Genomic DNA, 26154 nt, shown 5'->3' with positions numbered 1-26154 from the left:
ACTAAGCAAGCCTTTGTCATTTGAAACAAGTCTTATTTGGATGTTTCACTGCAAGTGTTTTAAACAAGGGTTCAGCAGTAAGGTCATCACATCTACCACCTACTCGCAAAATTAACTTCTAAATTCCCAGCAAACCCATTCGAATGACACATGGTGGAGAAGGACACCTACCCACACCGCCCTCTTGGCATCAGCTTACACCTATTAATTTAGTTCGTCATTCACACCAGAGGGGAGATATGTATGGGCTCTCTAATGCCAGATTTGAACCCCAATGCTTTTGGAATGAAGCATTCACATGACCCAGCATTTGGGGGGGGTGGGAACAAGGCAAGCTCCAACGCTTCTGGATGGCTTCACCATGCTTGCTCAGTTCTGCCTCACACCAGGAGATGGACATACATCCACCCCTGCTGTTTGCTGGCACTTGGGGAGGTGGGGGAAGAGTGAACGGGGAAGGAAGAGTAGGGGAAAGTCAGATCAGGAAACTAGATTCTACTTACGCAGTTAACAGCACAGCCTGCATAATGCCTATTTGACCGGAGAAGAGATAAATACAGGAAAAAGGATTAACAGCAACTGTACGGGGGGGGGGAAAAGAAAAAAAAGCTAATGGAAGAAACTTCAGCCACAGCTGAGAAACCAAGGTAAGGAACAGTCAAGACTGTTTCACTGGGGGTCAGGGGATGACGATGACAGCAACAAGTATGCAAAAGGCAGGCAAGGAAAAGAACTGGAGAAACAACAATGAGGCGAGCACAAAATAAAAACAGGATACAAAGAATGATTTAGAAATTGTCCTTAGGAATAAGCTGGTATCTAGCAGGCAAGTGATTGACTTTTTATGGCTTTAACCTCATTTCCAGAAGAAGCCTATTTCTGTAGAAGCACAGCTTTTGAACTTCATATTACAGTTCCCTCCAAGGCAGCAATCAATCTTGATAAAGGTCCACCAGTACAAGCCAGGGAGTGATAATACCTACTGGAGAATGGGGGTGGCAGTCAATCACCAGTAGAAAACCCTCCAGCATCAGCATTCCTAGTTGTATATTAACAGCTTCTTTGAAAGGCAGTAATTCAGTTATGTCTGGACTCCAGTCACGTGCATCCAGACATGTGTCTTTTATAAGTGACAGACATGAAATCCTGCACCTCATGCAGAATGTCCCACAGGCAAGAGCTTTTCAGTGCAGTCCACCTCATGTTCTCCAGATCACTGCACTGGGTAGCTGCACTCTCCAGTACAGCCAGGGCTTCTAAAACATACTATTGGGGGTTATTTTAGAAAAAAATATTTTCAACCATTCCCGCATCTAAATCTTAAAACCTTTAAGCTCCTCCTAACATAAACTGTATTAAAAATGCTATGAGAAACAATGGAAGTTATTAAAAAATAGCATGCAGCTGGTGACCGAGTGCTACAGCAGAAGTTGCATAACGAAATAAAAAGTTGTGCCAAATGGAGAAATAAAGTCACAGAATAATGACCCTTTAAAACTTAAGCTATAGAACAAGTCAGATGAGTTTTGGAAGGGTAAGTAAGGGTGGAGCAGGGAGAAGGCAAGGGGAAATAATTCTAACAGACTCAGCTGCAGAGCAGCAAGGGGCATGTACATGGCACTTCACAGACAGGACGTGCCCAGCAGAGCCAGTCTCCTTTGAGGTATTTATAATTTACATTCTGTCATCTCAAAGCAGAGGAAAAAAGCAGGACATCAGGAAAACAAGGACAAGAAGGGACTGTAACAGTAAATGCTGTGCAATACATCTAATGTTACATACACACTGTGCTGAAGACAGACCAACCCGAAGTAGCACATATCCAAGGACTTCTTGCCACATCTACAGAGCACAAGCTCTTTTTGGTCAGAGGCCAGGGACATGTGCCAGGAGCAAAAACATCACAAGCAAAGAACCAAACTCTTAAGTGTAAAGAAAGGAATAACTGGATAGATGACTCAGTTACTGAAACACAAGTCTGTAATAACGTGCGTATTGAACACTGAAAGACGCATTTGCTTTTTTTGAACTCTGATCATGCACTGAGTCACCACACCAACTCCTACTTCTGTTGTTCTGGTAGACTATGCTGGAGCCGGATTAGCCAAGAACAAACCATGTGCCAGGCTGCCAAGCCCACCACCAGTGCTTTTCTCTCAAGCAAATTCACAGGGATTTCAGTTACAGAAGAAACAAGAACAGGTCGGCACTGCAGATTTCACTCGGGTCTGCCCAAGTCAGCCACCAGCTACTACACTCAGGTTGCTGTACATTGGTGCTGCATTTTCCAGCCTGTCTCAGATGCATTGTTCCTCTTGCTCCCATGGTTGCTCTGTGCTGCAGAAGACACCCAGCACACTCCAACGAACTTGTCTAACTCTGGGCATAAATACCTTTCAGATCTGATTTTCCACAACTATGACCACTGAACAATCAAATATGCTCAATGCATAAAACAGACATGGGGACAACTTAACTAATAAGGGCTCCTGAACTCTTACCTACGCCTCCAGCCAAGTCAGCTGGACTTACACGGGATGAGCAAACCCAAGCTGAGAGACCTCCATGTTACTGGGGGATGGAGGGCACAGAGGGAGGGCATGTTCAGGCTCATTACCCAGTCAATTGCACAGTAAAAACCACAGAAGTTAAAATAGGAAAAAAAAATCCTGACTCTCCCAGGGCCTGTTCACCCTTTGGACAAATCACAATTCAAATTTCCCCTGTGGTTCTAACAGATAGAGGAACTAAAGCTTCTGAAGGTCCCAAATGCTTCAGAAAAACTCTAAGGTTTGTTCTGTACAGATGCTTACAAGATTAAGGTACGTTAACCCACCGTATTTCAGAGTCAATACATGTTTTTGTACCACACTGTAGCTTAGAAAGACTTTTCACTTCTGGCAGATTGTAGATGCAAAATGAAGATTCACTAATTATCCATTGCTGATATATTTATAAACTTCCTTCATCTTGTATCAGCTGTCATTCTAAGAAATTCCAGATTTGCCTTTGCTGACTAAATTTAAACTCCTAGAGAAGAAAGACAGCAATGTAAACTCCAGCAAGGAGAATTCTGATAATATCCCTACCACACATGGTACAAGACATGGCTACAACTCCATGATGCAAGAAAGTTGTGTTTGTAAACAAGATGCTCTTATAAAGAAAAAAGAAAGCTACCTTTCAAAACAACAACAACAAAAAAATCCACAAATGCCCCCCAAGATGAGAAAAATCAAGACATGGGTCAACTCAATACTCCAGGGCTTTAATGGGATAGTCAGTCTGGAAAATGAAAACCCTGAAGGGAATCAACACAAGACTAGGAACAACATCCCTAACACAAGTGATGTACACAGAAACAAATCTTTTTGCCTCTAAGGCAGATTTAAGGCATGTGAAGACATACTGATGCCAGAACAGTTAAGTGACTTATTTTTTGCTAATATCAACCCTGTTTCAACAAGAAGAGTTTGCCAATATAGCTGTACCAGAGAAGTCTTTATAGTGCAAATTAACCTGCACATGAGGCCAAGTTCATCTCTGGAATAATTTCATTAATACCGTGTGATGTAACATCACTGCAATTTGGCTCGAGTATACTGAAGAGCCCTTCAGTAAATAAGCTGCCTGAAGTCAACCCTGGTGCTAAAAGTAGGTTTAGTTACCCAAGAGGTAACACCCTACCATGCTCAGACATGTTCCCCTGTGAGCCACTTCTATATGGTATACATTTAGTCAAAACCAACACAATAGTCCAGGAGAAAGCCCTTTATATGTTAACAGCAGCTTTTTCATTCTACAATGAATACAGGTGCTTTATGATGGTTCCTTTATAAAGGCACCGTTCAGCAGTAGAAATCAGGTCACTGGTTTTAAGGACAAGGTACAAATACATTCTCCCTAAACCTCCATCCCCTCCATTGGTATCTATCGCTGTTAGGGTTAATCAGCAAAAAGGCTATTAGGTAGAACAGGTTTACAAATTAGAAGAGGCTGCTGAGTAAAGCCTGCTGCCCCCTGACTCATCACCATACTGGTGGTGACACGCTGGGATTTCTAGACCCTGCCTGTCCCAACTCCCCCTTCCCTTCTGCCCCGACTCTGGAGTGTGTCAGAGCCAGCGTTATGCTGGAGTGCCAGAGCCAGCAAGAGGGGAGAGAAAGGGGTCTGAGACAGAACAGTTAGAACTGCTTTTGCTCCTCTGGAGCCACAGCTCCAGACAAACACAATTCTCCAAGACCAGTATCTCATGATGCAATTTGTCCTAATCAGAGAAAGATAATTTTGTAAGTTACATTTTGGTTAAAAGCAGAATACTGGAGAGCTCTGCATCGTGTGACAGCAGTAGGTGCTGGTTAAGCCCCTGGGAGATGTTAGCATAGGCTCCCACTGCTCTGCTGCCAGGAGCAGGTTTCTGAGGATCAGAGAGTTTTTACCTCCTCTGTGGCTGTCACTACCAGCTGTGTTCAGACACATTCCCTTGATTCTCCCCTACTGAGAGCAAATGACATTGGAGATGTGTATGCATCACTTCTGGAGGGAAGACAACATGCAGATTTGTTTTGAAATAACAGACCTACTTGCACGGAAAGCAGGAAAAGCCATTGCTATAAACCTACATCAGAAACAGACCTTAAAGAGACCAGTGGCTAAACAGAGTATGATCAGCTACTCCCTGTAGAGCAGAAAAAGGGTATTCAACAAAGCAGAAAGGCAGCAAATGTAACAAACAGTTATAGGAAATATACTCCTCCACAACACAGAGTTTCCCTTGCGGCAAGGAGTGCTGCAGGCTACTAAAGCCGTAAGATGAGCAGCACTGCACTTGAAAGGAATTCAATATATGCAGATGCAATTGCCTGATGTTACTGAAGTATGAGATAAACCATAACAGGCCGCTGACAGAAGCCAGGAAAAGAGCTTTCCTACAGAGAGGTTACTGCATAATTAATCTATAACAGAGGCAAGCAGACTACCTCTGAACAGCCCTTACTGCCTAGTCTGGAAACAGGATACTGCACTAGCTGGGGCTGACAAGGTACAGCAAGTCTATGTCAAAGTGTGACTGCTACTGCTCTGTTCCAGGGCAATGGAACATTAAGAGATCTGGAAAAATTGCTGAATTATAAATATCCTAGATTCCTCTCTCATATTCTGTGACACGCAGGCACAGCCTAGGCGATGATGGGAAGAACAGGAACTAGCAAGAGAAACAGAAAAAGTACGATGACAACGCAACCAAGCTGGCAACCCTCTCCCCAGCCTATACTGATGCAAACAAAAATCCAGTGAAAACTGTGATACCATACCCAACCTCACCTTTGCTGTTTCAAGTGTCGATAAAGCCTGAAAGAGTCTGATACAAGGCCGGGGGAAAAAATAATTGCCTAAACCTGAGTTTTTCCAGACAAGCCTTTCCTTCCCCCTCTCCTGGCCATTTGCATTTTATTTTTATGAGCAATATTATCCTTTAAGGACTGGAAACAAAAGTGACTGGACAGAGAACAAGGCAATTGGAAACCTTCGGCAGGGTTCACTCTGGCCTCCCCATCTTGTACTCCTCACACTCACAACTTGTATTTCAGGAGGAATGGAAACTCCAGCAGCAGGCAGGAGCACAGGTAGGCATGTGCTGACCAGTCTTTCACATGGCAGCTGGCTGAGGGAGTCTCTGTTGATCATTAACCCAATATCCATTAGTGAAACACCTCGTCACAGTCATTTCATACAAAGTTTTATTCTGGAAGCAAAATGGAGGTATGCAACTACCCCAAACTGAAACCCTGAGACCACAGCCCTTTCACAGGGTTTCCTATTACAGGTTCCTTGATCTGCTTTTCCATTCCAAAGCCAGATTGGAGCATAAAGCTTGGTAATTTCTGAAAGACACTAAACAAGACCTTACATTTTGTCTTCTACATTTGGTACACCAAATGGCAAGAGAAGGACTTGCCTCATTGAGGCAAACACGTGGCTCTAGGAAGCAGCAATCCCAAAAGAAAGTTTTCTAGCTTTAGTTGTTTATTTCAGAGAGCACATTTCAGGCTGTTACCAACCACATGCAGGGGTGATGGTCTCTGTAGGTCTCTAAAGCTGCATTGCTTATTAGTCCTGCAGCTTTCTAGCCCTTCCAGGACAGTAAATCCATATACTCTTCCTTCTTCCCATGTAAGCACCCTCAGTGCTTTCAGGCTGAACAGACAGGGTTCATTTCTTATTTAGAATACAGCATACAGCAGTAAAAGTATTTTTAGCTTCAGTCCCATCTCCTACTACAGCATGGGACCTCCTTCAAGGCCTCCTCTTACCAATGAAGTATGATAAATTCAGCCAAAGGAAAGGCATAATCCTGTCCTCTTGCCAGCTCACCTACTTTCTGTCTGCACGGAAAATATCCATTATACGGACTGTATATGCTATTGCTTATCTAAAACATCCTGTCTCTTCCACACTTGCCTCCTCCCAATCCTCTAGTCTCCATGTGCTTCCTCTTTGTTTTCTTCCTCATCCCCACAACCCCATCCCATTTCCTTGATCTTTTCCTCATCTCAGTCTTATCAATTGAGCTACATAAGAGACCCACAAGAAGCACGTGAAAATGACATCCATGAAGATCAGCAATTTTGAATCCTGCAGAACAATTCCCTTTCTTGCTCATCAGATTAAAAGTACACCAAACAAGAAGACTGTTCATCCAGCGAACACAGGCACAACTGTTTGTCTAGTGCGAAGTGCCTTTCAAACCCAGGCACTAAAATGAGATGCTGAGTCCCACTGTATGGTACCAGAAGGATCATGATGCCAAGTCCGGAGTTATGATAGCGATGCGTATCATGTCTCCCAGCATGTGCACAAAGGCAAAATATGAATAAACTGCAAGAAAAAAAAAAGCTTCTCATCCCGCAGGGTAAGCAGCTGGTACTGGGGTGGGGTAACATATCCAGCCCCCTGAAATAACACCTGAAATCATCACCTTTACTGCATGGATTACTGATACGAGGTCACAGGCCATTACAGAAGAAACAAGCAGGTCCAAATGTTGGTCCAGGGCACTCCTAAAGGCTTCTGTTTTATTATATAAGCCACAGCTTACAAAATAATTCCCGATCCACTTCAGACCAGGCTGCAAGCCCAGCGCAGAGCCGACAGCCCACAGAAGATGCAGAACATATCTTGTTTGAAAAAGGGAGGCCACATACAGAGCCACATCGATCTGTCCTTGCACAGATGAGACCTTACAGAGCCAAGTGCAGGTGGATGCTGCAAGAGCTCACCATCCCACTCCATCAGGCTTGTGAGCATACAGACCTGCCCTCAAGTGAGGGAGGTTTCTGATCCGAGGGAGACGCTGAGCTCTTTCCCGAAACACTACCAGTTGTAGCTTCCTGCAATAAAATAATAATAAGAAATAAATCTGTACCTACCTCATTTATCTGGAAACTGGTACCAGAACAACTTGCCACTGGCAACTTATGGCCTATTAAAATACCAACCACTGTGCAGTGAGACCACAGGCTCCTGAAGGCATGCATGAATTCCTCAGAAATACAGCTACAAAGCTAGAGTCAACACTTATGGCAGCTCAAGAGCACAAAGAATAAACAGACTAGAAGCCATTTAGGTTTTCTCCTGTATTTCAGAAATAAATACATGTCTTAAAGGAGGGGGAAAGGGGGGCACACCCTCTCCTACCTCCCCTTATCCTCAGACAGAGCTGATGGTATTGCCACCCTGCAAATCAAGTGGGCCACAGGGTCCCAGTCTCAAAGCAGAACATTAATTTCCAATGAGTAATTTTTTGAGCCAAGGGCTGCTTAAGCCACACAGGTAAGGCTGTTGCTAAGAGTTAGCTGTCAAAGCAATGACAGTTCAGAATTGGCAACAAGGGGGAAGTTTGAAAGCCAGCTGTATCAGAACATATTCATTGATGCTGTACACACAGCATATCGGTTACAGGGCTTTAGATTACAGCTTCTGGTCAACAAAGCAGCCCCTGCCTGAGCAACAGCAGCTGGAACAGGAGTCAGAGCATAAACAGAGAATGTTCTTTACTCAACAGGATACAGCCCCTGTGGCAGGAAAGTTTGAACGTAACTGCCGATCTTGCAACAGGCTCCAACGCAGTGACGGGTGACAGGAAGAGGCAAGTCCAGCACAAAGCAAATCAACCCACCCCAAAGCCTCTGTGGTCAGACCCTGCAGGTGTAGCAGCCAGAGCCCAGAAAAGGTGATAGAAATGCTCTCCAAACTCAAAGCACAGCTTAAGATCGTTTGTGCTGGGGACCTTGCGGTGCTGTATCACTTCTGCACTTTTTCCAACATACTCAACTTGCCAGAGGTGAAACCTCATCCACTGCTTCTGCTCTCACGACTTTCACTTACATTTAGCTAAACTGCTGGAATGAAAACCCTTTTTCTGATCTTTGCTGCAGTTTCCCTATATTTGTTTCAGAATGCAAGCAGTGCAGGTACTATGCCTTAATATTATCTTAACTAGGTTATGTTTTATTGCAAATCATTTCTAGATACTGTATTCGAGTGCCTCCTCCATTAACACCCCCACAGCCCACTCCTGAGGCTGCAGCCAGGGAAGAAGGATGTTAGCATGTGAAGCTGCTCTGGAGCATTAAAACTCACTCTCTTGGTCTGTATATTAGGAGTATATTTACACATGGGGAAGGTCTGCATTTTCAGACACGTTTGCAACAAAAGCACTTTTTAAATATGTTATCACACCATACGCTCTAGCAGAGGATAGAGCCAAATGCATGTCCTCCTAAAATATGGAACTGGGAGAATGGTTTAGAGCCACAACCAAGTTCCTTCCTCTACTCAACCATGGCAATCCCACTCAAATCAAAAGCCAGAACTCAGCCAGCAATCCTCTCCTTTTGCTACTAGTTTTCTTCCCTCTTGGGGACGCTGACTCTAGAAGGAACTATTTAGTTACTTAACCTTTGTTTTAAGGCAGACAGTGGTGAAGATTTAGATCTCAAGTGGGCTGAATCAGTCCTTTGGTCTCTGATTAACCAAACAGTTAACAATTTTCCAGTATGAAAGAGCCAAACGTGGTGAACCTAGTTACCTGTAACATCAGGCACAGTGACTATGTGAAAACAGGGAATTAGATGATTTCCAACTGTCACAACTGAGACACAGCTGCATTTCAGAGGTGGTACAACTTGCACCTCCCTTTGCAAAGGTTTCTGAATCGTCAGCTGTGTTGTGTATACTACCAAGACGTAATAATACTTTGCATCCTGCCAGCTGAGAAAAGCAAGGAGCTTTAGGTCCATACCTACATAAGGATGACAAAGCCACACTTACACAAAAGCTGACCTCAGTCCACAGGGAGCTATCAGTATGAGGTGCCTCCCCAAATATCAGCATTTCCTTCGGCTTTCTTGATGCAGCTTTACACACACAGAAAAAAACAAAAAAAAGCATGCAGCACAGGAAGTGGCCTTTCACTTTTATTAAAAATTGCAAGGCTAAGAACATTCTCAGTTCAAGCTTACAGCACCAAAATACTTTGAGGCCAGACCACCCTAACAGGGTCAGCTCTTCCCAGATCCAGCCTGCATGCAAACAGCTGCTGGGCTGCAGGAGACAAACTATGTTCTTTGGTTCGAAATGGCGCAGGAGTGCCAGTATCAGAAAACCCAGCTGAAAAGTGCTTGGGAACGCATGCTCCCTAAGGAAATACAGTCTGAGGTGCCTTCAGAAGACAATGAGGAAGGTGGGAAATGCCCTCAAAGTTGCTCTACTCATGCAAAACAGTTTTTCCTCTAGAGCCAGCCAGGGGCTTTCAGAGTACAATCCCTTCCTTCAAATCCAGAAATACCAGAGTGAAACTGTTGGCACGCTAACAGAACAACATAGGATGAAGGGTCAGGAGTCTGTGGATAACACCTGGCTCTCCACTTCCTTCACATCATGCACCAGCAATGCTCATTACCAACATGCAGCCAGAAATCAATCAGCTCCAAGTTAAAGAGCATCTGGCTGTCACTCAACATTAACTGATACTGTAAGCAGAGAGGGGGGATAAATTTAATCAAGTCTTCCTCTTCTATGGTACCCAAAGATGGACATGTACGTGCTACATCAGCCTGTAGCTTTGCCTCATTTGGACATCCAGGCTCCCGCCTGCGCTGATCCATGGAGCCAAAACCTCCTGATGAGCTTATCGTATCATCTCTCTAGGAACAAAGATGCACACCCCCCAAAAAGCTTCAAACTGGTACAAAATGCAGCAGCCCATCTGCTTCACAAAAACGGTTGCCATGAATACATCGCTACTGCTCTGTGCCTGCTATTTTTAAAGATACTTGGGAGGGAACTGAATTCACTGGCAGTTGTGCTATTTAAGTATCTGGATTAATACTACTCAAGGAAAATATTGGTACTCCTCCGTGGGGAAATACAGTACCTGCCTGGCCTACACCCGGCTCAGATGCATTTTCAGAAGACCAACTTCAGTAATCCAACAACAGGGTGATAAACGCACAAACAATAGGTGCTTTCCATGCAGAGCACTGTAAACTGAAACGGGTAAGTCTTACACTCAGAAGCCCCGCCAGAGCATAAGGAGACTTTACAAAGGAAGGGGAAAGGAAAAGCAAAAGGATATTCACAGCTGCAACTTTAGTCAGTTAAATACCCATGGTTTAATGCAAGGCCTGAGCACAGCAAGCACGGAAAAATGGTACCTGCCTGCAAGAAAAAAAACCCAAACCAGAAAACCCAAGAGAGGCAGATCCCCAAAGCTGAATATGCTGACAGGACCTGGACCTTTTCCAGAGTGCCTTGAATTCCTAAGAGTGTTAAGTCTTAATGCATTTCAGACAGGTTCCCCTCCAGCCAAGCTGCTTTGTCCCAGTCCAGGCAGAGGAGATGTGAGCAGCTCACAGCCCAGGAGGGGGGTCCCGGCCCGAGGTGCGTCCCACCGGATCCACAGCACCAGGCAGCAGCAGGTATGTGCAACCCAGGCTGAAGTGGACTTGGGACCAGGATGGGCTGACAGGAGCCAGCAGGACAGCCTCCCACTTCTGCTCTGCTCACAGGTCAAATTAACCCGGTGCCACCTAGCAACTCATTGGATATATCATATCTCCACCTCTCACTACAGACACGCCCAAGCTGCCAAGTAAGTCTATTGTAAATAACCTGAAAAATCTGCCTCTGGAGATTCTTATATTCTCAGACAACACTCTTCTTTCCACGTCATAAGTCACTTAATCGAGAAAAAAGAAAACTGATTTAGTGTGTCCGACAAAAGGTTCTTATACCTACTTCTCCCTGCTGTTTACAGACTCCAAACGACATGGGACACCTTGTTCAGATCAGTTCTCTGAAAACTCATGGGCTGAAAGAGCTACTGGTGTGCTCAATCATAGCTGCACACCTCCTATTGCCACAGACCGCAGAAGAAGCCCAAATTGATTGCAGAGCAAACACCAGACTTTTACATAAGCAGCTCACAAAAGACGACCTGACAGACACTGCAACCTCAAACACAGTCGTTTTTGGCAGTGGTTGATTTCAGAGAAACAATCAGAGGTCCTAAATAATGTATAGCCTTCTAACACAACATGGATACAGCATCTCCTTCCCTTTAATTTTCCCCAGATCCAAAGAGTATCAAAAAGGTCATGGAAATGACTGGAGGAGCATAGAACAGAGCCAAGGAATGATCTGGGAGCCTTTCCACACAGTAACTATTCTCTTCACTGTTCCTGGAAATTCACCTCTCCTGAAGTTTCTCTAACTGCAACAGGGGAAAATATTTGGAAAAGGTCAAATGACTCAATACCACTGAGACTCCTAACTTTTCAAGCAGGAACAGGTTTCCATGTGCTTTCAGTTAGAGTACAGACAGGTTAGGGGAAAGGCGGCAAACCCAACAGCCTACTTCCCCTTTGCTCGTTTATAAGCAATCAAGCCAGTTGAGAGTTATGTATGTGTTTGGTTTAAATTACAGAGGATTCGCTGCTGGAACACATCTGCAACGCGCTGCACTGAGCGAACTGCTGAACGCCAGCCAGCTCAGAAAACAACTCAATGCAACCCAAACGGCTGGCTGCATCAGCAAACCCCAGCGACAGCTCCTAAAAGCTGCTTTCAAGGATGACAGGGAGAAGGAAATCTACATTTCTCAGCACAGGCTTTTCCTGAGATACCCTCCAGTTCAACTCATTTTATTGACTCCAGGAAGCAGAGGGGTTAATTTCTTTCCAAGTTCACATACTGTTTGAATTCCTTAGATAAGCTGCTTCCACCAAACCCAAGGATCTAGCCTCAGGGGAGAACACTGTAAGGAAAAGCTCTTTTGATAGATTTTCTTCAAAAGAGAAATTAATTCAAAGTCCATTTTTGGAGGTGTTCCACACCCACGGCTTCTACAGACTTCAGATGAGGTTGCACTGTGCCTCTGGAAGAAAAACCAAGCTTTGAGCAATGCCCTACCACTTCTATTTGCAAGACAGAAATGTTTTATGCTTGCCCAATAAAATCTTCTCTTCTGAAATGAGAAAGCTCAGCGTGCAGCACCACAAAGAGGAAAACCAGACCAAACCAGGCTTCAGCTCTGGGATAAAGCAGTTAACAGCTAGCACAAACTAATCCTGTACCTTTAAAACTGAGCAGTCACTCAGAAAAGCAAAAAAACAAGTTTTGAAAGCCACTGAAGGCTTCCTTCACATCTTGAGGCAGAAAGAAAGCAAGTCTGGGCTGTTACGGAATTCGCGTTTGCATACTGCTGGTGATAATCTATGTGCATAGTTGGAAACAAAGCAAGTTTTTATTAGCAATTAGTAGCAGGAGTGGGGACAGACCTGCCTGAAGGAGTCAGAGAAATGCCAATACACGATGGCAGAACAACCTTACAGGATGTGCAGCAGAATGATCCTGGTATGACAGATCACATAAAAAAGAAAATACTGCAGCTATAAACTTGAAGATGCAATGGCATCAGTTCAAGGAGATAAACTGTGTCTTTAACACTGACAACTTTGACTCCAGGCAGCAGTTTTCCCTTGCACAGCAATTTGCAATGCAAAGCAAGCTACTTCCACTCTTACCAAGAACAGTAATTCAAAAGCAAAAGGGGAGAGCAAAGTTGGGAAGGGTTGATTTGCTTAGATACAGTCTTCTACAGAGTTGAGTTTCAAGTCGGGCATGAAAGCAAAATAGCATACGGTCTGAAATAGCATGTGAGAGCTTGGGCAAGGGCAGGGAGGGGGATGGGGGAGAGAGGATTTCATCTACAAACCCCAGTCCCTTTCAGGGGAACGACCTCCTGCTCCCTCCCCACATCTCTGAAAAATTCAGTCCAGCTCTGATCAGCCAACACCACCCAGGTTCAGAGCTCCCCAGCTATGTTCTTCCCCCCTGCTCCGGAGAATATGTGGCATGTGGGGCCCTACAACAGAACTATTAAAATCCCATCAAGGGGTAGGCAAGTGGTAGCCATATGCTAAACCGCTCAACTGAAGAATAACCAGGGAAAGAAGCACAGCCAGGAAGCAAGTCTGCGAGCAGCTTCTTACCTGGTAGATAAGCTAGCAAAGTCTCCTCCATCTAGCAGCCTGATTTTGCAGAACAGAACCCCATTCACAAAGGGGACAGCAGTCAGCTCTTCTAGAGTGAAACTTGTCTGAAACTTGAATTTCTTCTTCTTCATCAGGAAAGCCATGGGCAAATTCAGCGTGGAAAGCCCAGGAATTCCAAACAAGATTGGGGAGGAGCGGCTCAAAACACACACAGACAAGCAGAGGAACGGCACTCGTTCGAGGAGTGCAAGCAAGGAGTAAATTCCAGTTCAGTTACAAAGATGGCCCAGCTTCAAACGCACAATCCTCTTCTCTTTGGTGGTCGGATCTGGCTGTGGGATCATCGCCACGGCAGGCTTCAGGTGAGGAGGAAGAGGTCAGATTAAATCTCTGCAACATCTCCAAGGGAAAAGGGAGGGAGAGAAGTCAGTCTCAGCTCCAGACCAGCAGGAGCTGTCCCAGTTAGAGGCTGCAGTGCTCTATCTTCAGCACAACCCCTCCAGAAAGCATCTCTCGTGGGAAGTCATCTTGAGTCTCCGATGAAGCCTTAAGTCTGTGGGCAGCACATTCAGAGAGCTTCCAGTTTCTATCTCCTCCTCTTGTGCAACTCCTTGATACAGGTCTTCGGGTCAGCCTTTGGGAGGGAAATGAGTAAATTAGTTCCAGCCAGTCTTGGGCTCCTCCTCCTCTAAAACCTGTTTGGATGGGTAATATTCAGTCCGGACTCATACCAGTCTTAAGAGGTATGGCCCCAATTAGCCTGGCCCCAACATCCTCTTTCCCCTTTTTGCCTAGGGCAAGCTTCACTGTTGTCATCCCCATTGTAATTTCTGTTTTGCAAAGCTACTAATAAAAATCTGCTCTATTTTCACCCATCATCTTTAGAAGCAGTTTATAGAGCAAGATCAGTCTAACAAGTGTAAGCAAAACCAATCTCAAGAAATGCAAAAATCTGTTTCTTTTCTGTATTTCCAACCAGCCCTAACTGTTAGCACCTGTATCTTATAAATGGAGGAAGCAGCACATAGGAAAAAAAAGCAGTCTGCTCCAGATTACACAGCATAACAACCGAATCAGGTCATCTGGCTGTCCAATAGCCAGGCCCACCGAGCATGCTGCCTTCTCCCAGCACCAGGTCTACACCAAGCTGTGCCCTGCACAGTTCAGTTTTGGGGCTGGACACAGTAATTTCATTACAGATTTATGCAACACCTAAGCCAGGGAGGCAAGAGCTGATTAGTATCTAAAAGGGACAAGGTTATGAACACCGGGCAGTAAACAATCCTCACTGATACTAAGAATTAATGACTGCAAACCAATGCAGGCAAAGCTCCTGCTGCCTGTACGGGTGCGCGGTTAAAGCCCCTCTCCCACTCGGGTGGCAGCAGGCGAATCCAGGCGGCTCTGCCCACTGCACCGGGGCCTGGGCCCCTCTGCAGAGGCACCATTCTCCTATGGCTGCCTCGGAGCAGAGCAAGAGGGCAGATTGGCGACTGCTCCGCACCACCAGCCCCCTCCATGAGCCATATCTGCCCCTGCACAGAGCTGCTACTAGGTCTCAGCCTGCTTTCCAGCCCCCGGGACCGTGCACCGAGATGCATACAAGTATCAGCCCGCCTCTGGGCCCCATGGACCACTTACCAGGCTGCGGTGAGATCACAGCCTGTCCCCTGGCACCCCTGGGCCATGCACTAAGCTGTGGTCAGGTCTCAGCTCTCTTTCTGAGCCAAGCACTGAACGGTGGCCAGGTCTCTGCCTGCCTCCCGGCCCTGTGAACCACAGAGTGAACTGCAGCCAGGTGTCAGCCCCCCTCCCAGCCCCAGGGACCATGCACTGGGCCGTAGCCGGGCCGCACCGCAGCCCAGCTCCGGCCCCATGATCTGTGCACCGAGCTGCAGCCAGGTCTCAGACCCCCTCCCGGCCACCCAATCACGAGCTGACCGACGGGAGGTCTCAGCCCGCTTCCCGGCTCCCTCCACCGACCTGCGGCCCGGTCCTGGCCCGGTCCCTGCCCGGCCTTGCTCGCACCTCCTGCCCTCTCCTCGCACGGCCGCCACAGCCACCGCTGCTCCCCGCCACAGCCGCCTCTGCTAGCGCTACGCAAACTGCGGCCGCTACGCCAACTCCGCAAGCAGCCACAAGGCAGAGCAACGCCACCACCGCGCTTCGGGAATACCGATCCGACACTACGTAACCAACCCCCCCTCCCGCCCTCCTCCACGGAGAGGGGGGAGGGGAGCAGGAGAGCGGCGCCGCCCGATTGGACAAGCCGCAAGAAGGCGGGCCGAGAACGACGCGACTTTGATTGGTTGCTCCGGCACGGGGCGGGGAAGAAAGCGCGGCGATTGGAGGCGGAGGCTATCGGTTTGGGCAAGACCCGCCTCCTGGCTGAGAGAGTGGGCGGGAAGCGGGGGGCTCTGTGGCGGCTCTGGTGTCGCCTCACCGGGGAGGGCGGCGGGAGCGTTGGCGCAGCTTGGTTGCCTGGCCAGTCGTGTGGCTGCCGGGCAGGGAGTTCCTCGGGCCTTCTCCCCCCCGTCCCGGATGTCCCATAGGCACCCCGCAGGCCGAGCAGCCCCGAGATGGCGCTCTAGTGCGCGGGGCTGGAGCAGGCTGGATGAGAGGATGGCAGGCCTCGGCCCCTGGAGCCTGCAGCCGAGGTGACCCTGCCTGGGCTGAGGTGATGGGAGAGGCAGTTCTGACAGACGTGGTCTCTCTGCGTCCTCTTCAGCGCTGCCCCTTGACATCCAGGACCCCTTGCCCTGTCCTTGTGCCCAGTGCCTTCCCTGCCCAGGCAGCTCCTGGTGACGCACATTCCAATGGCTATGTCCCATGCTGCAGCTCTTCAGACAGCACTGCCTCACAAATGCAGCGGTGTGGCTGCCTTGTCCTCTCTTGGCACCTTTGGGTACCACACAGCGGGCCGTGGGTCAGGCTGACCAGCAGCATCTGGGCTGGCTGTCGTCGAGGAGGAGGGAGGCCCTGGCACCACACAAGCCTGTGGGCAGTGTGAGGCAGGGCTGGGAGCTGGAGTCTCACCCTCTGTGTGTGAGATGTGGCAACCAGTTAAACACATCTCTTCATCAAAATGGCTCCCTGTTATTATGTGCTGCTGCTGTGTCCTGTGCTGTGGCTGGGATCCCTGGTTAGGCAGGATTCCATCGTTTAAGGGCAAGCAGAACAAAATGTCTCTCCTTGTCCTGAAGGAGTCTGCAATCATCAATATGATTTGCCTAGTTTTTAAAGTTAGGGATGTGCCTAAGAGTCTCTGGCAGAGAAGTTGAGGCTCATATGGGAGGGACTTTTCCCAAGGCCGATTTGCATGTCTGGTAAAGCTTGGATGAAAGCCTGGGAGTCCTCGCTCTCTTTGCCAGGCTTTGATGCCCAGACTCCTTGCCTTTAATCTTTGCCATCTATGCAGACAATATCAGAGCTATCAAATAATTCTACCACAATGTGAGCCTTTAAAAAAAAAGTCTGCTAGGAAAAGTACGTATCAATGTACTTGGATAGAAGTTAAAAACTGGATTAAGCCAAATGTGTTGTTATGATTCTTGCTTACCAGGTTAAGCAGATACACAGACTTTGGGCTGGGAAAACATTTCATATTGGTACAGTGAAACCATCTCAGGACATATCAGTCTTCCCATACAGCAGGGTTTGTGGAGGCTGCTTTTAAAGGTAGGGTTTGAATCGTTCCACCAATGGATACCTGGTGTTTTCAAGGCCTCGACACATTGCTGGAGATGGGCTGGGCTTTTTTGCTTTCTATTTCTCAGTTTATTGGGAAAGAGCTCAGTCTGCTAAATATTTAATATTTGCCAAGCTGGGATGCTCAAATGCTGGAAGCATCTGAAGAATCCAGCTCAGTCCCTCGCACTTCTCATTCCCTGAGCGTACCACTGACGGACGTGTTGATCTTTTGCTTCCTCACTAGGTAAAGGACAAACGATCTCTCTGTTTGTGGTGTGGGAGGAGGCTGTGTGTTATCTGGTATGATTCACTCTGATAAATAACCTCCTCGGAGGACTTCTCTTGTTTATAGCAACAGCCCCAAATGCTAAAGTTTAGAGATTTTAATCCTTGCTGTTCTCACACATATTTACTTGGCAGTTTTATCAGAAACAGCTCTTGAAAACCTCAGTGTTTTTATAATTAATTGAATAATGTGACTGATGTTAAAAATAAACGGATTTGGAAAAATGCCCAGTGAGCTGCTGAACAGTGTGTAATATAGCAACTGTAGCTGGATTCTCAGGGGTATGTATATTTTCCTAACAAACGCAGTCTTATGACTTAGAGATTAAATCTTTATTAGTTCGAAATTCACCCTGTTGATTTTTCTCTGTTTATGCTGCATAATTGTTTCTGGACAAATTCACATTTTTTAAAGGGACAGTGCTCCTCCAAATGTGTGCCTCTGCTATCTCAGAGTGGGCGAGTTAGTCTGAGCCCCACAGAGGCACCACAGAGGGGATGTGGGCGCAGGGTATCTCTGACCATCCACCATCCCACTGGCTTTATATTGTTTTCCAATCCAGATCCAATCTACTCACTAAGGGGCCATGTGTGTGAACAAGGTGCTCTGATACATACTAATTCTGCTTACCCCAGAATTGGATGCCGTTGATTTCTCTCCTACGACCTCGGCCTCGCCATGCCCACCTCACCTCTGCTGTGTGAACCTCAGCCACGTCCCTGCCCCATGCTCTCCCTGACCTAAGCCTTTCCTGATGCCTCTCCCCATTGCTGCCACCACTTCCTCAACTTTTGCTGGCTCAGGGCATCGTCTTATCAGTCTGGGATAATTTATCAGTTTGGGCTCTGCAGTTAAGTCTGGGCCTCACCTCTGCTGTCACCAGAGGTGTGTCTCCGGCCAGGGCTGGGATCTCTATGCTCTGCTCGCCTTGGCACTGCGGGTGAGCAGGAACAGAGATGGCTTTTCTTGCTTCCTGCCTCCCCACTTTGAGAGCTGAGGTAGAGCAGCAGGGGAGAAACAAGGCAAGATAAATTCAGAAGGGACAAAACTCAGCAAGGTGAAGCGAGATAGATTCTATAATGCGTTTGGTGAGCCATCATATCCTATCTCTTATCCCAGGGGAATCCCAGATGCATGAGCAAATCATCAAGCCCTGTAAATTACATTATCAGCATCTTCCTCTGGAAAACATCATCACGCTGATCCATTTGTCCTAGCAGCCAAATGATTAAAGTTTGAAAACTAAATTATACATGTTGCTGCAACAGCATAAACACAATAATGGCTCTACTCTGTTACACCTGTAACCTCTGTTATAATAGCTTTAATGAGCTTTCAGCCTTGTCATCCAAAAAGAAAAGATTGTCACACGATGCTTTGTGCTATAGAGGTGTTCTGCATGCTGCTGGTGGCCAAGCACCTGCAATGCACCCGCTCTGAGAAGCTGTACAGGAGCGGCGAGCCGGACAGCTGCGGTGGGTGGGTGCCTTCTGCAGAGCTGGGGGGCAGACCCAGGCTGGGGAGCTCCCAAAATGGGGCAGGGGGTGCAGGCCCCCTGGGGCAGGACACCACAGCGGTGTGAGCCCCGTCTGTAGCATGCAGGTTGCTGGAAACCCTGTGAGGGGAATGGGTACCTATCCCCATTACATAAGATTATCCTACGGTGTGGAGTTATTCCAAGCTTATATCTTCTCAGCTTAATTTAATAACAGGCTGCGAGCTCTACTTTGGTCTGCTTGTGTATTTCACTAGTTCCATATTTCACTGAACTCATCATCATAAAGGCCAGGAACTGTTTCACTTTCTGTGCCAGGCTGGGTTTCCTGTTGGACATGGGAAGGACACACCTGCACGGTGGGTTTCTGGCCTGCCAGGACGGGGGATCCTGTTATTGGCAGAGACAAAGGGAACACAGGAATCTGGAGTTGGTGGATTCCTTTCCCCAAACATGTGGCCAGACCAGAAAATCCAGCCGCCTGGCTTTTTTTGTTTACTGGTTTCCATGTCTGCTCCAGTTTGCCCTGGGAATGTGCGGCAGGACTCTCTACTTCTTTCCGGGAGGCCTATTGGTGGAACTGGAGCTGGTTTGCCTCTTCCAAAACCTGCAGACTGGAACCCGCTTTCCCTCGAGGCTTGTTGTGTTTATTAAGCGTTATTCTGTGTCTGTATCCCAGGTGTCACCTTCAGCGCTCTGCTGGACAAGAGTCTTGCTGGCCATGGGCTCTCTCACTGGTTCCGTGCTTCTGGCTACAGCCCCGCAAATGCTGCTGTTACCCCAAATGCAGCAGAAACAACTGTAAGTCTGTGGTTCCCACTTGACACGGCAACCTCTAATTTGGGATCCCAGGCAGCAGAGGTAACAGAAACTGTCCCTGCTGGGGCTTGGCTTCTGCCTTGGGTTAACCACCTTGCGGGGCTGGGACCCAAGGGCTGGTGAACCCAGTTTGCAGGTGATGTGGGCTTCATTCCTGCTCGCAAAACGCAGCCTGGAAGCTGTGCTGATCATTTGTGTGAAGCTTCTTGTCAGATGCTTTCAGGAAAGACAAAGAATCTTAAATGCTTCAATTTTCATACTTAACAAACCACACTTGTGCTGACAGTACCTGCTGGCAATAACCTCTCAGATGGCAACAGGAAAAAACCCACAAAAAAACCAGAAGAATGCTTTGCCAAAACAGGCTTGACAAACTTTAAAAACGAGCTGGACGAGGTAAAGGTAATTTGGGTGAGTATGCAGGTGATATCATTCTGTCCCTTGGCGGGGATCCGCTCCCAGAACTGTGATGTAGCTATGGCAGCACACTGTACTTGCAGGATACTAACATATTTATGTGTGGTCTTCTGAAAAATCTTAAAACCTGCCCCTTTGCTTATAATTAAAGAATTAATGTGTTTTTTTATCTTGTGCCTGCCCATTTGGTTCTGCAGTGAACTCGTCCCAAAGAGAGACAGGACCTCCCGACATCTCAGTATCCTCTGCCCATCTTTCTGGGAAGCAGAGGGACCTGGTTTGTGTTCTCAGGCATCCTGACTTTTTTAGGGGTACTGGTGTTCCTCGTCGCTGGGCTCTGCCCATTGAATTTCTTCCTCTCCGGGCTCTCAGTCCTGAAAAGATTCATCAGTGAGAGGAGCAAGCAGGACTACAAAAGGTCTGGACAACAAGGGGCATTTCTGGGACATCCTGCCAGGGCCCTGCAGTGAGTGGTACATGGCAGCAGCTCAGGATCTCCGTGCCTTGCCCCGTTGCGCAGTGCCATCTCCTGGAAAGCCGTGCCTGAGCTGCACACATCACAAGCAGAGTTTTGCTCCTGAAGTGGTGCTGCAGGCAGCTTGGCTGCTGCCTCCCATTGCTGCAAAGTTCATCTTCTGACTCACCAAGAGTCCCTCACCAAACTTCTCTTTCTCCAGCAGGTATGAAGGATGCCGCCCGCTTCCCAGCTGCTCACCTTCACCTCCGAGGTACAGAACATCCCTGCACAGCTCTTTTCTGCTCTGGATGCTGAATACAAATCTCTAGGTGCAAAGAGAACAGTGGAGGAGCACAAATGAACATCTATAGATGTTACTCCTCAGCTTTTGTTCTGCTTGGGCACCAGTTCCCTGTTCAGTTGAATGCCCCGTATATACCTTCACCCTCTAAAGTGCCACGTTTACCTGTTCCTCCTGGTTTTAACTGTAAGGGACACTTTTCTAACTCTAAGGGACACTTTTCTCTCTCCCTTCTGAAGTCTGATGACCTCGTCATGAGCAACCACCAAGCCCCTCATGACAGTGCTCACCCTACATTTAAAATGTTGCTACATCTTTTTAATGAGACAAAAATGTGTACACGGAACTTGCACCTGAATGCTGCTTGCTTGACTAAGCTCTATATTTATCCTGAAAAGACAAGAAAAATGGGTGGTTCTAAGGGCAACATGTTTACTCCTATGAAACTAACACAGCTTAAGTGCTTAGTCACTGAAAAAATGCACACTGCAATTTAATGCCAAAGGCTGGTACTTCATCCATCATTTTAGGCTATTGTGGCATCTTCTGAGCAGTTGGGAGATTAGTAAACTTCAGTAATCTGTCATACACAATGAAATAACTAGTGCTCCAAGGTGAGGCTGTAAAAGCTATTATTTAAAAAAGACCATAATTATGTAAATACGAGGCCACAAAGTTCATGAACAAGAGAAAAAGCTACCGTGACACATGGCTGTTCACAGCTTTCTTTGGCCCTTTCTCAGTGAGGATTCTCTGTTGCAAACTTGTTGTCATGGACTCATTTTTGCCCTGGAGCATTACTGATGAACTGAAAGAGCCTGTTTACCAAAAATGTATTTTTTATTAAAATTCGTATTTGTAAAGGAGAGATCATTACACAAATGAGGTAAACCAACACATATGAGATAGTTTTCACTTTAAAAATAAATTTCAATTGAGCAATTGACTTGATTCCACGAAGTCTGAGAGGAAGAGTCAGGTGAGTGTTATTCATGTGATGAGATGCCAGACAAGGCAGGAAGACGCAGCTGATGCCACCCTGACTCAGCAGAGATGTCAGTGCCAAAGGGTCGGGAGTCTTCTGGGGGACAAACCCTTCTCACCGTGCTGTCCTTTTCTCCCCCGTCAGCCTTGTGGACCAGAGGAGATGAATAAAGTCCAGAGACAGGCAGCAGTAGCCTCTTCACCTACTGCTCTAACCAGGGGTCCCCCATCAGCATCCCCCCATAAAAGGCTGGGTAAAGGTTTAATCTGATTGTGCAAATTCACTTCCTCATCAGTCATTGTTCACCACATCTCAGCCCTAAAGGAGACTTAACAGCAAGCAAATACCAGCTCTGAAAAAGTTCCATTTCAAAAGTAATACCTGGCAAGCAACAAGCCCGTTAAATGTGACACACTTTGCAAGGTACGGAGAGGAGTTATACTTCCTTCTTTTTTTTTTTTAAGTTTGCTTTCATGCATATACAAGTGGAGCTTTTAACCTAAAAGTCCATGAAGTTACTGCAAGTCTGTGAGAATCACATTCACCATCCTGTGAAATTAAGCTTTCTCACTGAGGACCAAGCCCCACAGCCTGAACACCTCAAAGAATAGACAAGTGTCTGCAATGTTGTTATACCCTGTATAATGGTACGAAAATAGTGAGGTGAACCTCAACCCGTTTATCAGAATGCCACTCAAAGCCAGCTAGCAGACTAACAAAGAATGGCTGTACTTGCTTCCAGCTCCTAACAAGTACAGAACAAATACCACCACCACCACCACCACCAGCAGAACCAAGAAATGCTCCAAAATTCACTCAATTAAATCAGTGGCTGACAAACTCCTAAATGCTGGGAATTACTGTGTGGCTGAAGCTCTGTAGTCCAGGTCCACTTAGATGAATCAAGGTGTTATGGAGGTGACAAACTATGCAGAGGAGAGAGACGGAGTTTCACCTATTACACCCACCTGAGTGAAACTCATCCAGGCCCTTGTGTATTAACTATGCTGAGACAGGTAAGACATTGCTCCAATACGTATCCCAGGACAGTATCTGGTAACCAAGACATGAAATTTTCATCACATCTGCCAAGTTCATAGTGAAATTTCATGACTGCATGCAGACAGAACATGAGGTGAATGCGTTATTTTAATCCCATGTATGTCCTCGGGGGATGTGTGTGGGATTTAAACTGCATGTAGGCTTGGTGCTGGTCTGCATGGGCTGCATGTCACGCATACCTCTCAGTGCAGAGGGAAGGTTGTACCACATCCGGTACCACACTTCCAGTAAATGCTTTCAGCAAGAGACAGAAATGCATTCACTACCATGCACTACAGTTTGTGATAACTGTACCTTGGCAGCTGTAGTACTGTGATATCGCAACAAAGACTCTCCACGTCAGAAGTCAGTTAAAGGCTCTAGATCTTGAGAGAGAGAGAAAGAGAGAGGTGTCATACTTTGGAGAGTTTTTTCCAAACAGAAATAAAAAAAAAAATTAATAAATCTATTGTTTAAGGAACTAAAGCAACCAATGTTAAGTTCCTGGTTTATTACACATCCTGCTAAGGCTCTGTATGAGGAGTCTGAAAAGGCAGATTAGCATAAGATTAGCAGAGAAAGAAAGCTGTTTAGGCTCAGCAAGACTCAAAGGCGAGCCATTTCACATTGACAAGAGCTAGCACCCCTTGCTCCCTGTGTCCACCAGCAGCAAGGGCAGATTTTTTCCAAGAAAGACGTCCCATCACTGTTTCTTTCACTGGATCATGCCATCTTGCTGCCCCGTATGGCTGGGGTCAGTGGTGACCGATGGACTGGGTGTATTGCTCTGCAAAAATCGACGGAAGTCCTTAATCATGGGGCGGAGGACCTGGATGAGGGCACTCAGTGCCGCCTGTGTTCCTTCCATGGCTTGTGCCTGTCGCTCCTGGGCACATGCCTGCACCTCCTGAGAGCGACGAATCATCTGAAGCAAGTCATTCTGCTGCTCTAGGTGCTGGGCAATCTCCTTCACGTGCAAGTTGGTCACTCGCTGCTCCTGCAAGAGCTTGGCTGAGTTCAGAGCAATTCGGCTTTTCAGCTCCTGGGGTTTTGCAGACACTTCGTGTTGATGTGCCATCATCTCCAAGGGCGCTTCGGCAGTGACCGTGGCGGGGGCTTCTGTTGTGCAGTACTCCACAACTCCGTCCTCCAGACTGTGGTAGGTCGTCTCTGCAGGAACTGAGAACAAAGGACAGAAAGTGGGTAAGAAGTAGCTGCGATACGGGGATTTTTATCTACAGGACTATTCAATGAATATCACAGGAATACTGCCTGTTCAGTGAGATAACATACAATGAACAGCAATGCACAAAATGACCTATTTAAGTCTACTCCACCCTCATTCGAGCTTCCTTCTAGGCCGTACAGTCCAAAGGAATAGGGCCTTATCTGTCTAGACAAAATCACTTCTCAAACTCCAGAACAATCTTTCCAAGTGGCATTAACCAAGTGACATAAGGGCAAAGACAAGACCCAGAACGGCACTAGTCAGAAGGACAGCTCCTCTTTGGGGCAGACTGGGAAATCAGCCTTGGAGATGCTTCTCCCCCTGATTTTGCTCCCAGAGAGGGGGATTGAACAATCTGCAAGGTGCAAAGGATACTGGCTTCCCTTGTCCATAAGGCCGAGCCCAGCTATCAACGCTGACTTTCAGTAGGTGCATATCTTGCAGCCACTCCCCTACAGCAAGAGAACATACTGGGAATGGTGCTTTCGTTACAGAGATGCAGGGGGTTCTTTTTGCTAGGGGTTTCCCCGCACAGAGCTCAGGGCTTCCTCATGGGTGGGTGTCAAGGCCCCCCGCATGACCTTCCAATTCAGAACAGAGCATCTTCAGCAGGCACGGCACTCACTCTGGGTCAGGGTGACTGTGGTGGCTGACGCGGTGATGGGTATCTCGGTACCGTCACCTGCGCTGCAGTCCCCACTCGGCAAACTGATGATGGTGGCTTCTCCCAGCAGGTTGCAGATGCGTTGCTGCATGGGGGTGAGGATAACCGGGGCGGTCGCAGCGCCAGTCGGGTCTTCGCTCTCTGCCCCGTTGCCGCTGCCGTTCTGGCTCTCGCCTCCCCCTTCCATGGCAGCCCGGACTTGGGCCACTTTGCGTCGCACCTCGGTCTTGAGGTCGGACCACTTCTTCTTGACCTCGGGCAGCTCACGGTGGCAGGTGGCGACGGCGTTGACGCGGCGCAGGATGTCGTGCCAGGCGGCCGCCTTGGCAGCCAGGGGCACGCCCGCGTTGAAGTGGTTGATGAGGAGGTGCTTGCCTCGCTCCAGCTCCTCCACGATGATCTCCACCTCCCGCTCCGAGAAGTTCATCTTCCGCTTCTTGGCTGGGGGCGCCGGGGGCGACGCCATGGCCATGAGGGGCACGGAGGAGGGGGCACTGGGGGACACCTGCAGGTCGGGGGGGGCCTGGCTGGGCCCAGGGGGCCCTGGGGGAGGCTGGGCAGGGCCGAAGGGCGGCAGGGCCCCCCCCAGGCCTGCTCGCCCCCGGGGCCGGGGACAACAGGGGGGCCCCGAGGCCCCTCAGGGCCCAGAGGTGTCCGTTCCCCCCCCCCGCTCCCCCCTTGGCACCGCCAACGATACGCAAATTGCGTACCGCAGCCACCCAGCAAACCCCACTCAACGGCCTCCACCCTGCGACACTGGCGTAATGGCTTCCAGAATCAGCCCCCTTTCCTGCCTCGCCTGATTGGGAAGCCCGCCTGCCCGTCAGGCGGAGATCTCGCCTCCCGCCGGCAGCGCCGCGCTGTCATTGGCCAGCCACGCTGCCCATCGGGGGGGGCCAAGAGACGGCCCCGCCTCGCCGCTCGTCTCAGGCCACTGGGCCTGCGTGAGGCCTGTGAAGGGCTGGGTCCGCCCATAGATTTCCCCGCTCTAATTCCATTGGGTGCTTCTCCCGTCCATCAACACAGGGCGCCCCCTGCTTTGGCAGCTACCGGATACATGCCGCGTCCGTCAAGCTCAAACTGACGCCCGGTTCCCGATCTGACTGGAGATGTTGTAGCCTTATCCCCGCCTCCCCCCAGGGGCTCGACCAATGGGAGCTTGCTTCAGGCGCCTGTACCGCCCACCTTCCGCCCCGGGCGGTGTTTCCTTCCGAT

General features: G+C 48.0%; 2 protein-coding genes across 8 annotated transcripts in view; both read right to left on the bottom strand.

The window, feature by feature from the left end:
• Window positions 1-15735, bottom strand: part of EEIG1 (estrogen-induced osteoclastogenesis regulator 1) — a 38550-nt gene extending 22815 nt beyond the window's left edge. For 2 of the 5 annotated variants that reach the window (XM_075056046.1, XM_075056049.1), the window contains exons 1-2: window positions 15540-15735; window positions 13554-14190 (exon numbers count right to left, since the gene is read on the bottom strand). In XM_075056046.1, coding sequence (XP_074912147.1) covers window positions 13554-13699 — 146 coding nt within the window. In that variant the 5' untranslated portion in view covers window positions 13700-14190; window positions 15540-15735. Of the gene's footprint in view, window positions 1-10435; window positions 10470-13553; window positions 14423-15539 lie in introns of those variants that run through there. The other 3 variants (XM_075056048.1, XM_075056047.1, XM_075056050.1) reach the window with 3 other exon arrangements.
• Window positions 15736-21571: 5836 nt separating this feature from the next.
• Window positions 21572-26013, bottom strand: NAIF1 (nuclear apoptosis inducing factor 1). Of its 3 annotated transcripts, none has more exons than XR_012654101.1 (4): window positions 24901-26013; window positions 23877-24226; window positions 23363-23433; window positions 21572-22151 (listed from the first exon to the last, which is right to left on the bottom strand). XR_012654101.1 is itself a non-coding variant. In XM_075055224.1 (2 exons), exons 1-2 carry the CDS (start codon window positions 25409-25411, stop codon window positions 23763-23765), a joined length of 975 nt encoding a protein of 324 aa, XP_074911325.1. In that variant the 5' UTR covers window positions 25412-26010; the 3' UTR covers window positions 23539-23762. The 3 variants fall into 3 exon arrangements, 1 of the variants encoding a protein (XP_074911325.1); XR_012654100.1 differs by having other exon boundaries at window positions 21580-23059; XM_075055224.1 differs by lacking the exons at window positions 21572-22151; window positions 23363-23433 and having other exon boundaries at window positions 23539-24226; window positions 24901-26010.
• Between the last annotated feature and the right edge of the window lie 141 nt (window positions 26014-26154).

Source organism: Buteo buteo, chromosome 23 (genome assembly GCF_964188355.1).
Source record: "Buteo buteo chromosome 23, bButBut1.hap1.1, whole genome shotgun sequence".
Lineage (NCBI taxonomy): Eukaryota > Metazoa > Chordata > Aves > Accipitriformes > Accipitridae > Buteo > Buteo buteo.
The sequence above is the reverse complement of the archived record's forward strand: the minus strand, read 5'-3'. Positions and strand labels throughout refer to the sequence as shown.

Excerpts from the sequence above, each read along its gene's own strand:
- NAIF1 (XM_075055224.1), bottom strand. The coding sequence starts at position 25,411 with ATGGCCATGGCGTCGCCCCCGGCGCCCCCAGCCAAGAAGCGGAAGATG. Across the intron at positions 24,227-24,900 it reads CACAGTCACCCTGACCCAGA|TTCCTGCAGAGACGACCTAC; the intron begins GTGAGTGCCGTG and ends CTTTGTTCTCAG.